Consider the following 13,968-nt stretch of genomic DNA (forward strand, 5'->3'; position numbering starts at 1 on the left):
TATTTCTTTTCTGTGATTGTTCCTGCAAATCCAAGTGCCCAAATATCAAGAAGTTTTTTGAGATGAATATTGGTCAGACTCGGTGTCAGACATCATGCAGTTCATGTGTACTGTCCCTGGCTGTGGCGTACAGTGTATTAACCTCTCGTAGACGGAGAGTCGCCAGTATTCTCTGACAAGGATTGGCTCTGGTATTCGACTTTAGTTGCAGCTTTCCTTTCAGTGTTTATATTTAATGACCCTCCTTCTATCTTGATTTAAACTTGTGTTCTGTCATCAGTTCAATATTTAAATCATTTATTTTTCCTTTATGCTCCCCCAAATAGCAATCCCTGCTCTTTTATTTTTATTATATACAATATAGGTTTTATTCCTTACTGTCTCATTTCACCATATACCCTTATCCATCATTGTCACCAACAGCAACTTATAATGCTATTATATAATGTCTTGAGAATTCAACACTGGGCAGATCTGTTTTGTCCTGTCATAGGAACAACCACTCTTCTGGTTCTCTTATCACCCAGTTCCTCTCCTAGATCTAAAGGTAGGCAATACATAAGAAATCAGGCTTAGAGAATACCTTCTACACTGAAACTTTCAAGTAGCTTTGAATCTGGACCTAACCTGGAAATATAGAAAAACCCTTTAGGCATTGTCCTAGGACACTTACTTTATCTAGAGCCTTCTAAACTGGAGGGCTAGCCCAAGCTCTTTAAACATCCACATCTTTGTTTTGCCTCATTTGGTCTGAGACATTAGGAAGCCCCAGAGGTTGTTGACCTAGCTCTGAAGTCAGGGTTCACCCAGAGGGAATTGCTCTCTGGTAGTATTAAACATACCCCCCCAGAATTATTCATATGGGATCCTCTGTATATGAGTTTAAAAAGCAAAACAAAGAGTAACAAAGAGCCCAAACACATGTCCTCTCTAGGTTTATTTATCAGTGATTTCTCCTCTCTGAAGGTACAGATCTTGTAGGTATTTTTGACAACTTAGACCAGGGGTTGGCAAACCAGTCCCTGGGCCAAATTTTGCCTGCTGCCAGTGGTAAATGAAGCTTCATTGAAACACAGCCACATGCCTTCCATTTACATACTGTCATGGGCCAGGCACGGTGGCTCACGCCTGTAATCCTAGCTCTCTGGGAGGCCGAGGCGGGCGGATCATTTGAGCTCAGGAGTTCGAGACCAGCCTGAGCAAGAGCGAGACCCCGTCTCTACTAAAAATAGAAAGAAATTAATCGGACAACTAAAATATATATAGAAAAAAAAATTAGCCGGGCATGGTGGCGCATGCCTGTAGTCCCAGCTACTTGGGAGGCTGAGGCAGGAGGATCTCCTGAGCCCAGGAGTTTGAGGTTGCTGTGAGCTAGGCTGACGCCACGGCACTCACTCTAGCCAGGGCAACAGAGCGAGACTCTGTCTCAAAAAAAAAAAAAAAAAAAAAATACGTACTGTCACGGATGTTCTTGCCCCACAACTTCAGAACAAGGATACCTTGGAGATATTGTAGGTTCAGTTCCAGACCACTGCAATAATGTGAATATCACAATAAAGTGAGGCATGTGAAGTTTTTGGTTTCCCAGTGTACATAAAAGTTATGTTTGCACTATACCATAGTCTATTAAGTGTGTAATAACATTATGTCTAAAACAAACAATGTTCATACCTTAATTTAAAACTACTTTATTGTTGCTGGGTGCAGTGGTGTGCATCTGTAGTCCAGCTACTTGGGAGGCTGAGGTGGGAGGAGCCCTTGACCTCAGGAATTTGAGTCCAGACTGGGCAACATAGGAGACCCCATCTCTTTAAAAATATATATATGTGTGTGTGTGTGTGTGTGTGTGTATATATATATATATATATATAAATATATATATGTGTGTGTATATATATAGCTAAAAAATGCTAACAATCATCTGAGCCCTCAGCGTTGTAATCTCTTTGCTGGTGGTAGGTTTTGTTTCCGTGTTAATGAGTGGTTGCCAAAGGTTGGGGTGGCTGTGGCAGTTTCTTAAAATAAGATGACAAGGAAGACTGCAGCCATCAGTTGCCTCTTCCTTTCATGAAAAATTTCTCTGTAGCATATGATGCTGTTCGATAGCATTTTCCCACAGTGGAACTTTCAAAATTGGAGTCAATCCTCTCAGACCCTGCTGCTGCTTTCTAATTTTATGTGATATTCCAAATCCTTTGTTGTCATTTCAACAATGTGCACAGCATCTTCACCCGGAGTAAATTCCATCTCAGGAAACTACTTTCTTTCCTCATCCTTAAGAAGCGGCTCCATTCAGGTTTTATCATGAGATTGCAGCAATTCAGTCACATCTTCAGGCTCCACTTCTAATTCTAGTTCTCTTGCTATTTCTATCACCTCTGCAGTTCCTTCCTCCACTGAAGTCTTGAATCCCTCAAAAGTCATTCATGAGGGTTGGAATAAACTTCTTCCAAATTCCTGTTAATGTTGATATTTCGACTTCCTCCAATGAATCACAAATGTTCTTAATGGCATCTAGAATGGTGAATTGTTTCCAGGTTTTAAATTTACTTTGCCCAAATCCATCAGAGGAATCACTATCTATGGCAACTGTAGCCTTACAAAATGTATTTCTTAAATAATAAGACGTGAAAGTCAAAAGTACTCCTTTATCTATGGGCTGCAGAACGGATGTTGTGTTAGCTGGTATGAAAGCAATATATCTCCTTGTACTGTACATCTCCATCAGAGCTCTTGGATGACCAGGTGCACTGTCAATGAGCAGTAATATTTTGAAAGGAATCTTTTTTTCTGAGCACTAGATCTCAACAGTGGGCTTAAAACCATTCAGTAAACCATGCTGTAAACAGATGTGCTATCATCCAGGCTTTTGTTATTCCATGTGTAGAGCACAGGCAAAGTATAATAGGTTTAGCATAATTCTTAAGGGCCCTAGGATTCTTCACACGGTTATTGTCTTCAACTTAAAGTCACCAGATGCATCAGCCCCAACAAGAGAGCCTGTCCTTTGAAGTTTTGAAGCCAGGCATTGACTTCTTCTCCCTAGCTAGGAAAGTTCTAGGTGGCATCTTCTTCCAACAGAAGGGTCTTGCACCTATATTGAAAATCTGTTGTTTAGTGTAGCCACCTTCATCAGTGATCTTAGCTGGATCTTTTGGATAACTTGCTGCAGCTTGTACATCAATACTTACTACTTCACCTTGTACTTTTATGTTATGGAGATGGCTTCTTTCCTTAAACCTCATGAACCAACCTCTCCTAGCTTCCAACTTTTCTTATATAGCTTCCTCACTTCTGTCATCCTTCATAGAATTGAGGAGAGTTGGGTCCTTACTCTAGATTAGGCTTTGGTTTAAGGGAATGTTGTGTCTGGTTTAATCTTCTCTCCAGACCACTAAAACCATCTCCATATTGGCATTAAGGCTATTTCTCTTTCTTATCATTCATGTGTTCACTGGGGGAGCACTTTTAATTTCCTTAAAGAACTTTCCTTTGCATTCACAACTTGGCTAACTGTTTGGCACAACAAGCATAGCATTCAGCCTATCTCAGCTTTCAACATGCCTTCCTTATTAAGCTTAATCATGTCCAGCTTTTGATTTAAAGTGAGAGAATGCAACCCTTCGTTTCACTTGAACACCTAGAGGCCATTGTAGGGTTCTTAATTGGTCAAATTTCAATATTGTTGCATTTCAGTGAATAGAGAGGCCTGAGAAGAGGGGGAGAGAAGGAGGGAACAGCCAGTTGGTGCAGCAGTCAGAACACACACAGTATTTATTAAGTTCCCTGTCTTACAAGGGCATGGTTCGTGGCACCCTAGAACAACTACAGTAGTAACATCAAGGATCGATGATCATAGACCACCATAACAGACATAATAATAATAATGAAAAAGTGTGAAATACTGTGAGAGTTACCAAAATGTGACACAGAGACAGAAAGTGAGCACATGCTATTGGAAAAATGGCACTGATAGACTTACTTGACACGGTCGCCACAAACCTTCAATTTGTAGAAAGCACAGTATCTACAAAGTGCAGTAAAGCAGAGTGCAGTACAGTGAGGTTTGCTGCCTGTAGCTTCAGCAGAGACTGTGTGACCATGAGGCTCATGAGGCCTAAAGTATTTACTATTTGGCTTTTTACAGAAAAAGCTTGCTGATCCCCGCCCTAAACAAAGTCAAAAGTGAACCTAGCTAGGCCTTAGAAATCACTGCTGTTGTTTTTAATGTGGAAGGAATAGTGATCATAGCTGCACTAGATTTTTGTGGTCTGCATTATTCTTGTTTCTTAGATCTGTTTTCTTTGGAGGATCAGAGGATCGGTAGGAATAAGTCTTTGTCTTCTCAGTAGTTTTCAAACAAAGAGGAAAACAACTTCTGTTTTAATTAACTCAGTCTAATTTAGAATTAACTCCTTTATTTTTAAGGGATTATATGCTTTAGAACTTGGCTTATTACCTTCCTGGGCTTTGTACTCAGCACATGTGATTTCTAAAACTACAGAGTGAATTATTCCCTGTAATCACTTTGTGATCTTGAGAGTTAGACTTTATAAACACTTACCACTTATATGTAAAGGCAAGCCTTGAACTGCCTCTAAGTCCAATCCCAAAGGTAGGCTTGTGCTCTGTGTCTTACGTCATTCTTTTCTCCTAAAGGCAGACTATTTTAGCTCGGTGGCAACAGTGGTGTATCTTCGCAAAGAGAACTGTATGTACCAGGCCTGCCCGACTCAGGACTGCAATAAGAAAGTGATTGATCAACAGAATGGATTATACCGTTGTGAGAAGTGTGACAGTGAATTTCCCAATTTCAAGTACCGCATGATCCTGTCAGTAAGTAGAATGGGAACCTGTGTGGTTTTATTGAGTTCCTCCCATGTACCAGGCACTGTAAAAACAGCAGAAACAGGTCAGTCATGGTAGGAAGCTTGCAGATGACTAAGTGCTAAAGAGCTTACTAATTGTCTTTAAGTAAGGAAGTAAGGGGCCTTTCAGTCAACTGACATAGCATTCTAGCTTTGCCTACTAAAGTAAGCTTTTTTTTCGTTCAAAAACGTTGAGATTACCGCCGCCCCCCCCCAGCTGATTATAGTCTTCTGTGCATGTTGTACAATGACAGCATTGGTGGTACTCACCTGCTAACTGTTGTGAAGATAAATTAATTTGAACTGTCTTTTCTAGAGGCAGTAATTATACTGCTGATGCCTATATTTAGTTATTTTTCTTGTGGATAATCTATACCTCTAAACTCAGTAGAGCTGACTTCAGAGGAATGTAACCACATGCTAATGTGAGGTTGTTGCTTTTCTGCATTGTAAGAATTGTTTCTTTCTGTTTTAAAAACCTTTAAAATGGGCTGAGCGTGGTGGCTCACACCTGTAATCCTAGAGTTTGGAAAGCCAAGGTGGGAGGATTGCTCGAGGCCAGGAGTTTGAGGCCAGCCTGAGTAACATGGCGAGACCCCGTCTCTACAGAAAATTTAAAAATTAGCCAGTGTGTTGACCCACATTTGTTGTCTCAGCTCAGGAGGCTGGAGCAGAAGGATCACTTAAGCCCAGGAGTTTGAGGTCACAGTGAGCTATGATGGCACCACTGTACTCTAGTCTGGGCAGCAGAGAAAGACCCTGTTAAAAAAAAGAAAAGAAAAACCTTTAAAATGAATGGTGTAAGATTAAAAAAAAAGATAGTACTTAAATGATAAAGGTTCAAGAAAATGGACACTCTTACATTTTTCTAGAAGATGATTTGGCAGTAATATATCAGAAGTCTTAAAAATGTTTATATTTTCGGCCAGGTGCGGTGGCTCATGCCTGTAATCCTAGCACTCTGGGAGGCCGAGGCGGGTGGATTGTTTGAGCTCAAGAGTTCGAAACCAGCCTGAGCAAGAGCAAGACCCCGTCTCTACTAAAAATAGAAAGAAATTAATCGGACAACTAAAAATATATAGAAAAAATTAGCCGGGCATGGTGGCGCATGCCTGTAGTCCCAGCTACTTGGGAGGCTGAGGCAGAAGGATCACTTGAGCCCAGGAGTCTGAGGTTGCTGTGAGCTAGGATGATGCCATGGCACTCTAGCCCAGGCAACACAGTGAGACTCTGTCTCAAAAAAAAAAAAAAAAAAAAAAAGTTTATATTTTCTGACACAGTAAGCACCTGGAGGGTATTTAAGGAAATAATCAGAGATCTTAACATCTGTATGAAGTTGTCTACTAGACTTGTTTATTTTGAAAAATTGGATACAGTTTAAATGTCCTTCATATTCCATTGGTTGATTGCTTTATTGAATATCCTTGGAAGACTATGAAGGCCTCAGAATTTGCCATTTATTTGACAGTTTCCACAGTTAAAATGTTCAAAAACCTTTGCTAATTAAGACTATTAAGCAATGTAAGTAAAGTAAATACTCAGACTTCATTAATTGAAAATAGCAAATTTTAATTGGTATGTTTTATATGCTCTTGGTGTCTGTACACAGAAAACAGACTGGGAGGATGAATACCCACCTGTATCGGTTATTTCTGGTAGATTTTTATTTTCTTCTATATATTTTTTTGTATTTTCCACTTCTTTTTTCTTCACCAAATACTCTTATAGTAGGAAATTTTAAAGAAATTTTCCTAAATTCAAAAAAGTAAAAGATTCCAGCTGGTCGAGGTGGCTCACACCTGTAATCCTAACAATCTGAGAGGCTGAGGCAGGAGGATGGCTTGAGGTCAGGAGTTTGAGACCAGCCTGAGCAAGAGTGAGACGCCATCTCTACTAAAAATAGTAAAAATTAGCCGGGCATGGTGGTGCATGCCTGTAGTCCCAGCTATTTGGGAGGCTGAAGCAGGAGGATCGCTTGAGCCAGGAGTTGGAGGTTGCTGTGAGCTAGGCTGATGCCACAACACTCTAGCCCGGGCAACAGAGTGAGATGCTGTCTCAAAAAAAAAAAAAAGATACCACCTACCCATTCTACTTTCTAATTGTTCTTTAAAATGTTAGTTCAGCAGAAAAGTTCTACATTTAAGCTTCTCATTTCTTGTAAACTATAAACTTTTCATTGAATAAGATGAAGGAAATTGTTTTAGATACTTTATTCCATGAACCTTTCTGATAAATTCCTAAATAATGGGAGCTCCTGCACACTCATTTGATTCGACATTTATGGTGTATCTGCACCATTGCGATTCTTGCCCTGTACGGTGAGATGCTCTGTGTCTCTTAGAAGGATAGCGTGGTGTAAGCTAGAAGTGTGAGTCCCAGTATGTGATACCATTACTGTGTATTTATGAGTGCTTTTAATTTTTTGTCACTTATTTTTCATTATAACATTCTGTATTAAAAGCCTCATGTACATGCAAAAGGAATTTGTAAAATATCAAAATGATGCCTTAAAAAAAAACTTTGCTCTCATTTCTAACTAAGTCTTTTACTTTAGCAATTAGATTCTTTGAGATCTACTTTCTCCCTCAACTCTCTATTTAATTTTACACCATAGTCCAACTGGAGACACTAGATTGCTGGTTTCTGTTGCTGGGTAAAATTGGTGACTGGCCCTAGTGCAGGCTCCGAAGTTGTCTGGTTTGGTCAGCAGTGACTTAGAGCCGTCTCAGGGAGCTCCTCCTACTGACTGAAGAATATACAATGCAACATGCAGAGAACTTGCCCTATTAGAGACTTACTCAAAACCTTCAGTACGAAGCTCATTGCATCTGGAGGGGAACTGAGTCTTGTGTGCCTGTATTCCACATCTGAAGGAGAATTCAGTTGGGCATTCCTGTTGTGATCCAGACTTACATTTTAAATTTCTTTTTATGATATGTTCATATTCTTTAGAAAGAATATATATTATAGTATATATAATGATAATGTTTTTTTCTCTATAAATTCTTTTAATGAGTAGAAAAAGGTAACCTCCCAGTCTTCTTAGTGTATCTTCCTTTAATTATTTCTTTGCTGAAATAATAGAGTTGTGTTTTTTAGGTAAATATTGCAGATTTTCAAGAGAATCAGTGGGTGACTTGTTTCCAGGAGTCTGCTGAAGCCATCCTCGGACAAAACACTGCTTATCTGGGGGAATTGAAAGACAAGGTCAGCCACGTATTATTATAACTGTAATAGTTCTCCTGCTATACCGCTGACCTCTTTTTTCCTGTTTAATATTTTTTGGTTTGTTTTTTTTGGGGGGTGTTGTATGCAGTTTCTCAGTTTGATGATTATTTAAGAGCTTATCTGGTTTTATCTAATTTTGTCCATTTTGGATGTGTTTAGCAATCAGGTAATGAAATAGTGTATATAAAAGTGCCTTAAAACCAAAGCACTTTACAGGTATAAGCCATTCCTATTATCACATCAGAGCTGGTGTGCCTGCACTCATTCGCAATCTGGAAACTAAAGTACAGGTGTGCCTTTTTAACATAACAAACACCTTCCAGAAAAGTTGAGTCAAATCCTGGTTTAAATGCACATACACAGTGCTTGCTCTTCTAGGCTGTTAGATGTAATTCTTATGAAGTGACTCTTTCATAAGATAACTTTATCCATTTCATTTTTATAAATTTGCATTTTCATCACATATTAGGTTTTTTAATGCAGAGAATAGATTACTAATTATGCTAAAGATAGTTTCTCAGATAAAACATATAAAGAAGACCAGTAAAAGTTGTATTTTCTGGGCCACGTAAATTGGCATCTGTCTATAGGTAGGTTTTTTTCTGTGTCCCCCAAATTGGTTGGAATACTTGTATAGTTCACAAATATAAAAGAATTTGCCTTTTTTTTGACATTTTTCTTATTCTTTCCAATCCTCAGTTCTGTTTGGTTCTGCCCCTGCCTTCTTTTTAAATTGTCCATGAGATCTCTGAAAGTAGTCCCAGCAAGTCCTTTTACAGAAATAACTGGAATTGACTTTAAGTGTGATAGACTCTTGTGTCTGTTTTGCCTGGTCCTCAATTTTCACATCAGATTTTAAGGCTCAAGTCAGCCTTTCAGGATTTTTATGAGCTTATTATATTTGACTGTCTTTACTGCTGGTGAATTAGGACATATAGATACTCCTCCCCAAGGAGCCATGAGATCTTGGAGTCTGCACTCATGCTTTCCCCAGTCTTGGAAGAATAATGGCAGCTGGTATAATTTTCTGAAGGTTTAATACGTTGTTTTATTTACATATCTAACAGTCCAGGGGGTATTTTTTTTTTGTTTTGGTCAAGTAACCTTTACAAAAAAGAGTTCTGTATAACTAAGCTGTTTTCATGTTCCATGTGACTTGCAAAGATACCTGGCTGATAAGTTTATTTTATGTGTATTTATACAAAATACATTCTCGGCTGGGTGCAGTAGCTTACACCTGTAATCCTAGCACTGTCCCCGCCGGCGGGGGGAAGCTGGGAGGCAGGAGGATCACTTGAAGCCAGGAGTTCAAGACCAGCCTGGGCAATGTAGCAAGACCCCGTTTCTAAAAAAAAAAAAAAAAAAAAATAGAAAAATCAGCTGGATGTGGTGGTGCACACTTGTAGTTCCAGCTACTCCGGAGGCTGAGGCAGGAGGATCACTTGAGCCCAGGAGTTTGAGGTTGCAGAGAGCTATGATGACACCACTACACTCTAGCCAGGGTGACAGAGCAAGACTCTGTCTCAAAAAAAACAAAACAAATAACTCCCCTTAGTGGCTTTCTTCCAAGTACTGGCAACTACTGTTCTACTTTCTATGAATTTGATTACTCTAGGTAGAGTGTGTTAACTTTAAATAGAATTCTGCTTAAACAGTTTTATGTAATGTTACCTATAGATTTGTCATTCCTAAGTAATTTCGAACTACTGGGGTGATGATTTTCTCAAAGTCTTTTCAGAAGTATTATCAATAATTTCAAGTTGTCCAGTAGTTTCCATGTCTAAAGTTTTATATTTGTTTTTGCAGAATGAACAGGCATTTGAGGAAGTTTTTCAGAATGCCAATTTTCGATCTTTCATGTTCAGGATCAGGGTCAAACTAGAGAACTACAATGTAAGTAAGGTCACGGGCAGAAGGGTTAGTGGTGGGAAATTGCTGTTTGTTGCTGACAGCAACATTACAATATTAGCAGTCAGTGAATTGCCAACTGTATACCTGACCCAGTGCTGAGCACCCTGTGTTCATTACTAATTGTCTCTTCCCCACTTTCAGATGAGGAAATAGAGGTTACGTGTCTTGTCCAAACATCTGGGGGAAAAGTGCTATATGATCTTTTCAGTTAAAACCTGGGTTTTTTTGTCTGTGTTCTAACAAAAACTGACGTGTAGAATCACATCTTCCACAGGTCTAGGTTCTAAAATCAGTGTATGAGCTGGATGTGGTGGTGTAGTCCCAGCTACTCAGGAGGCTGAGACAGAGGATTACTTGAGCCCAGTAGTTATAGGCCAGCCTGGGTAACATAGCAAGACCCCGTCTCTAAATCAGTCATTCAGTATATGAAACAAAGACCATATGTAGTTAAAATTACCTTGAAAATTTCTTAAATTGCCCATAATGTCAGGTAGTTATATAGTCATAATAAAACAGCATTTATTGAGTACTGTCTGTCAGGTACTGTTCTACATCCTTTACCATACAAGTATTATCTCGCTCGATCCATGTAATAACCCTATGTATAGGAACCATTGTTATCCTCATTGTACCAATGAAAAAGTGGAGGCATACGGAGAATAAGTCACTTGCCTAAAGTCATATGCTGGCAAGGGGCAGAGCTATGAGTCCAACCCAGGCAGTGCAACTTCAGAGCTTTGCTCTATACCATGTTTGTGAATATCACTGGATTTAGTAACTGCTGAGCATGCTAAAGTGTGAGAACCCCAGAGCTCCACTCTGCAGCTTTTCTGGGCATCACTCCATTCTGCCTCTAAAGGTAGCATTCAGTCCCTGGATGTAAATGTACAAGTGAAAAGGGAGAATTCTGAAAACACCCCTGCTTTTTGTAGGGTTTACTCATTCTGTTTTATTATCAGCCCTTAACCTCAATACCTGCTCATAGATGTGCTTGTTATTGTATGCATTAAATGAGATAGGGGGTCAAATGTCAGTGTGGTATAATGTCAGGGAGTGGGGTAAAGTTGGGGGGCATTTTTAGGGGCCTTCAGCTCCCTCGTGGGATGGACGTGGAAGGTGAAGTGCAGAGAGATTGCCTCACCCAGAGCTGAGATAGGACCCAAAGTAGGCCCTCCCCTCTGCTGCAGGTGCTGTTCCTTTTACAACAACTCAGTTTTTCTTGAAATGAAAGTTCAGCTTTCAGAACTAGCTGTATGGCTTTGGCGAGCCACATATCCTCTCCGGGCTCCTATTGACCCGGAATTGAACTAGAGGAGCCCTCTAAAGTTCACCCCATTTGGATTCTAGGTTTCTGGGTGTTTGGGAGCACGAGGAAAGGATCTGTCCACTCTCCCAGCCTCAGGAATTCTGGACTAGGCTCTCACTCATGTTTTCTTCATTGGAATTACTGGACTCTGAATCCAGTGTGTCTGTGTTTTCTCCTGCTGGGCTCACTGAAACCCCAAAGCAAAAGGGGTTGTCATCACTGCTCCATGCCGTGGGCTTTTATGGTTCACAAACTGCTTTTCTCTTTTTGAAGGATGAGTCTCGAATTAAGGCCACGGTGATGGACGTGAAACCTGTGGACTACAGAGAATATGGCAGAAGGCTGATCACAAACATCAGGAGAAACTCAGTAATGTGAGGGGAGCAGCACTGGTTGGGCAGAAGTTTGCAAATAAAGATCCCAGATGGAAACGATTTCTTCCCACCCCTCTGTGATAATCCCACCTTAGCTACACAGTGCAGAGAGCCTCTTTATGGTGGACTCTAAGCAATTTCCTCTCTTATGTGCATCTCAGAACCCATCGGTAGGCAAAGGAAAACGTGCTGGATGGCTGGTATGTAAGTTGTGTCAGGCCCAGGGGGTCGGCCAACAGGTAGTATAGTACTACTCTCTCCCTCCGTCTTCAGGCTTTTGTTAATTTTATTAAGACTTCATTATCATTAAGCAAGAATTATGTCACAAGTGATTGACCCTAACTGCAGACAGTGAAATAAATTATGTAACTAGAATTTTGTTTGTCCCGGTGGTGACAACTTCACGACTTGGGTTGCTTCTTGCGGGGAGAGCTGAGAAGTGGCTGTGGGGAACCTGGGTGTTTTAGTAAGTGTGTCTTCCTAGAATTCAAAGGCACTCTCTTTCTAGAGGTGCTACATAGTTGTTAATGCTTGGAATGGCAATAGGATAGAATTATTAATCAAAGGCATATCTTTTATATCTGAAGAATATCCTTCCTTCAGGGTTTAATAGACGGAGTCAGATGGGTCTGATATTAATCAAAATTGTCTCTTCTGAGGACGGCTGATAAGCATTGACTTGCTGTCCCCTAGGGAAATCCAGGCAACAACAAAGCATTGCTTTAGTTTTCACTTCAATTAATGTTGCATTTTGGTGGTGAATGCACACTTTTTCTACCTGTACATATTTCTTGCATTTGTATGTTTCATTTCTTGACTAAAGCTATGTTCAATAGAAAAGAGTTTGAAGGGAGAGGCCCTTTGTTTCCCTCACTTTGTTTTAATAAACAATATATTCTTTGTGAATCCTACTTTCTTTGAATGCAAAGCGTTCTTGTAACTGGAAAGCAATTAATTAGCCTCTATAATAAATGTTCACTTGGGGGAGATGTTAACTCATTACAAACTCAAAGATGAGTCCAAGGCATGGAGATCATTCTTCCTAATGTTTGCAACCCTGAAATGCATCTTTAAATGAACGAAAACACTAAAAACAAAAAGCCATTGTGCCCAAGGATGCTGATGATCTGGCACTTTGGGATTTTATTGATGTTTACACAGCAGTCTCACACCAGCCAGGCTTTGAAATGTGTACAGACAGTGAGCTAGTAAGAAAACAGTAATTATGCTACTGGGCTTTTCAGTCAGCAAGAGTATGCTTGCTCTGTGTGTTCCTAATCATATTAATTATCTATCCGGTTGCTGCAACCCACCGCTTGGCATTTGGTGCACATCTCTCTCTAAGAATCCAGGCAGTGTTGCAGTCAGCCTGCAGCCAGAGACCTTGGTTTTTAATTTGTACAAATGCAGCATATGGAGTCTTTTTGGAGATGGAGAGTGATAACATCCTATCAGTTTTGTCCTTAGCTGTCCTCTTGTGGGAGGAACCAGCCAGCCCTAGACAAGCTGACTCCCATTCCTGAGAACAGACACAGAGAGACTTATTCTCAGGCTCACTAATTGTTCAGACACATTCCTCCTTCCCCTTCTCTAGTCTCAGGAGACGGTAACTGGGTCACACTTGCTTCTCTGGCTGAGGCCTCAACGATTTTTGTGGAATTTCTTTTCTGTCTGACCTTGCCTATAAAGCATTGACTAGAAAATTATAGTCTTCAACACTATTCTGGACTGACAAATTGTGCGTGGGAAGTGGTAATCTAGCATTCAGCCCAGTAACCAGTCTTTCATGTCTGCTACTCCCAGCATTCTCTCTTTTCCCCACGTGTTCGTCTACTCAGTGAGAGGTAGCCATGGTCCCAGGGTGCATCTAGAGAACATTGCACCGAGCCTTAGTGGCCAGTGACAAAGACCAGCATATCTACGTGGGTGTGATTAGAAATCCGGGGGCAGGGAGGGAGGCGTTCCCTCGAGGGAGGATGTTTAACAGATTTCCCTACTAAAAAATCAGATCACCAGTAGAGGAGTCTCAGAAATCGGCTCCACTTTTATGCTTTTAGGAGATTTAGGTCCCTGGGGGTTGCCTAAATAGATTCTGGCCCACAGTTCTTAGAATTCTCTTGGATACGGTTTACCTCGAAAGGCTGTTCATGTTCTATTTCTCATCTTTCACTTAGAGATCAATGTTTATTTTGCGTACACCATGACATCAGCGTTAAGCAATTAGGAAAAAATCTAATCATTTCGCCTTTATTTTAAATGGTTCTTGAATTCCCTCCAGTCC

The 13,968-nt window shown here is 40.3% G+C and overlaps 1 protein-coding gene across 1 annotated transcript in view; it reads left to right on the forward strand.

Annotated features, from left to right (window-relative positions):
• RPA1 (replication protein A1, 70kDa) overlaps positions 1 to 12,598 on the forward strand; it is a 57,308-nt gene extending 44,710 nt beyond the window's left edge. Inside the window, exons 14-17 of the mRNA XM_012653019.1 lie at positions 4,660 to 4,836; positions 7,968 to 8,075; positions 9,903 to 9,989; positions 11,587 to 12,598. Of these exons, the coding sequence (XP_012508473.1) occupies positions 4,660 to 4,836; positions 7,968 to 8,075; positions 9,903 to 9,989; positions 11,587 to 11,691 (477 nt within the window). The 3' untranslated portion in view covers positions 11,692 to 12,598. The remainder of the gene's footprint in view (positions 1 to 4,659; positions 4,837 to 7,967; positions 8,076 to 9,902; positions 9,990 to 11,586) is intronic.
• Positions 12,599 to 13,968: the final 1,370 nt, after the last annotated feature.

Source organism: Propithecus coquereli, unplaced genomic scaffold (assembly GCF_000956105.1).
Source record: "Propithecus coquereli isolate 6110/MARCELLA unplaced genomic scaffold, Pcoq_1.0 Scaffold409, whole genome shotgun sequence".
In the NCBI taxonomy this organism is placed as follows: Eukaryota; Metazoa; Chordata; class Mammalia; order Primates; family Indriidae; genus Propithecus; species Propithecus coquereli.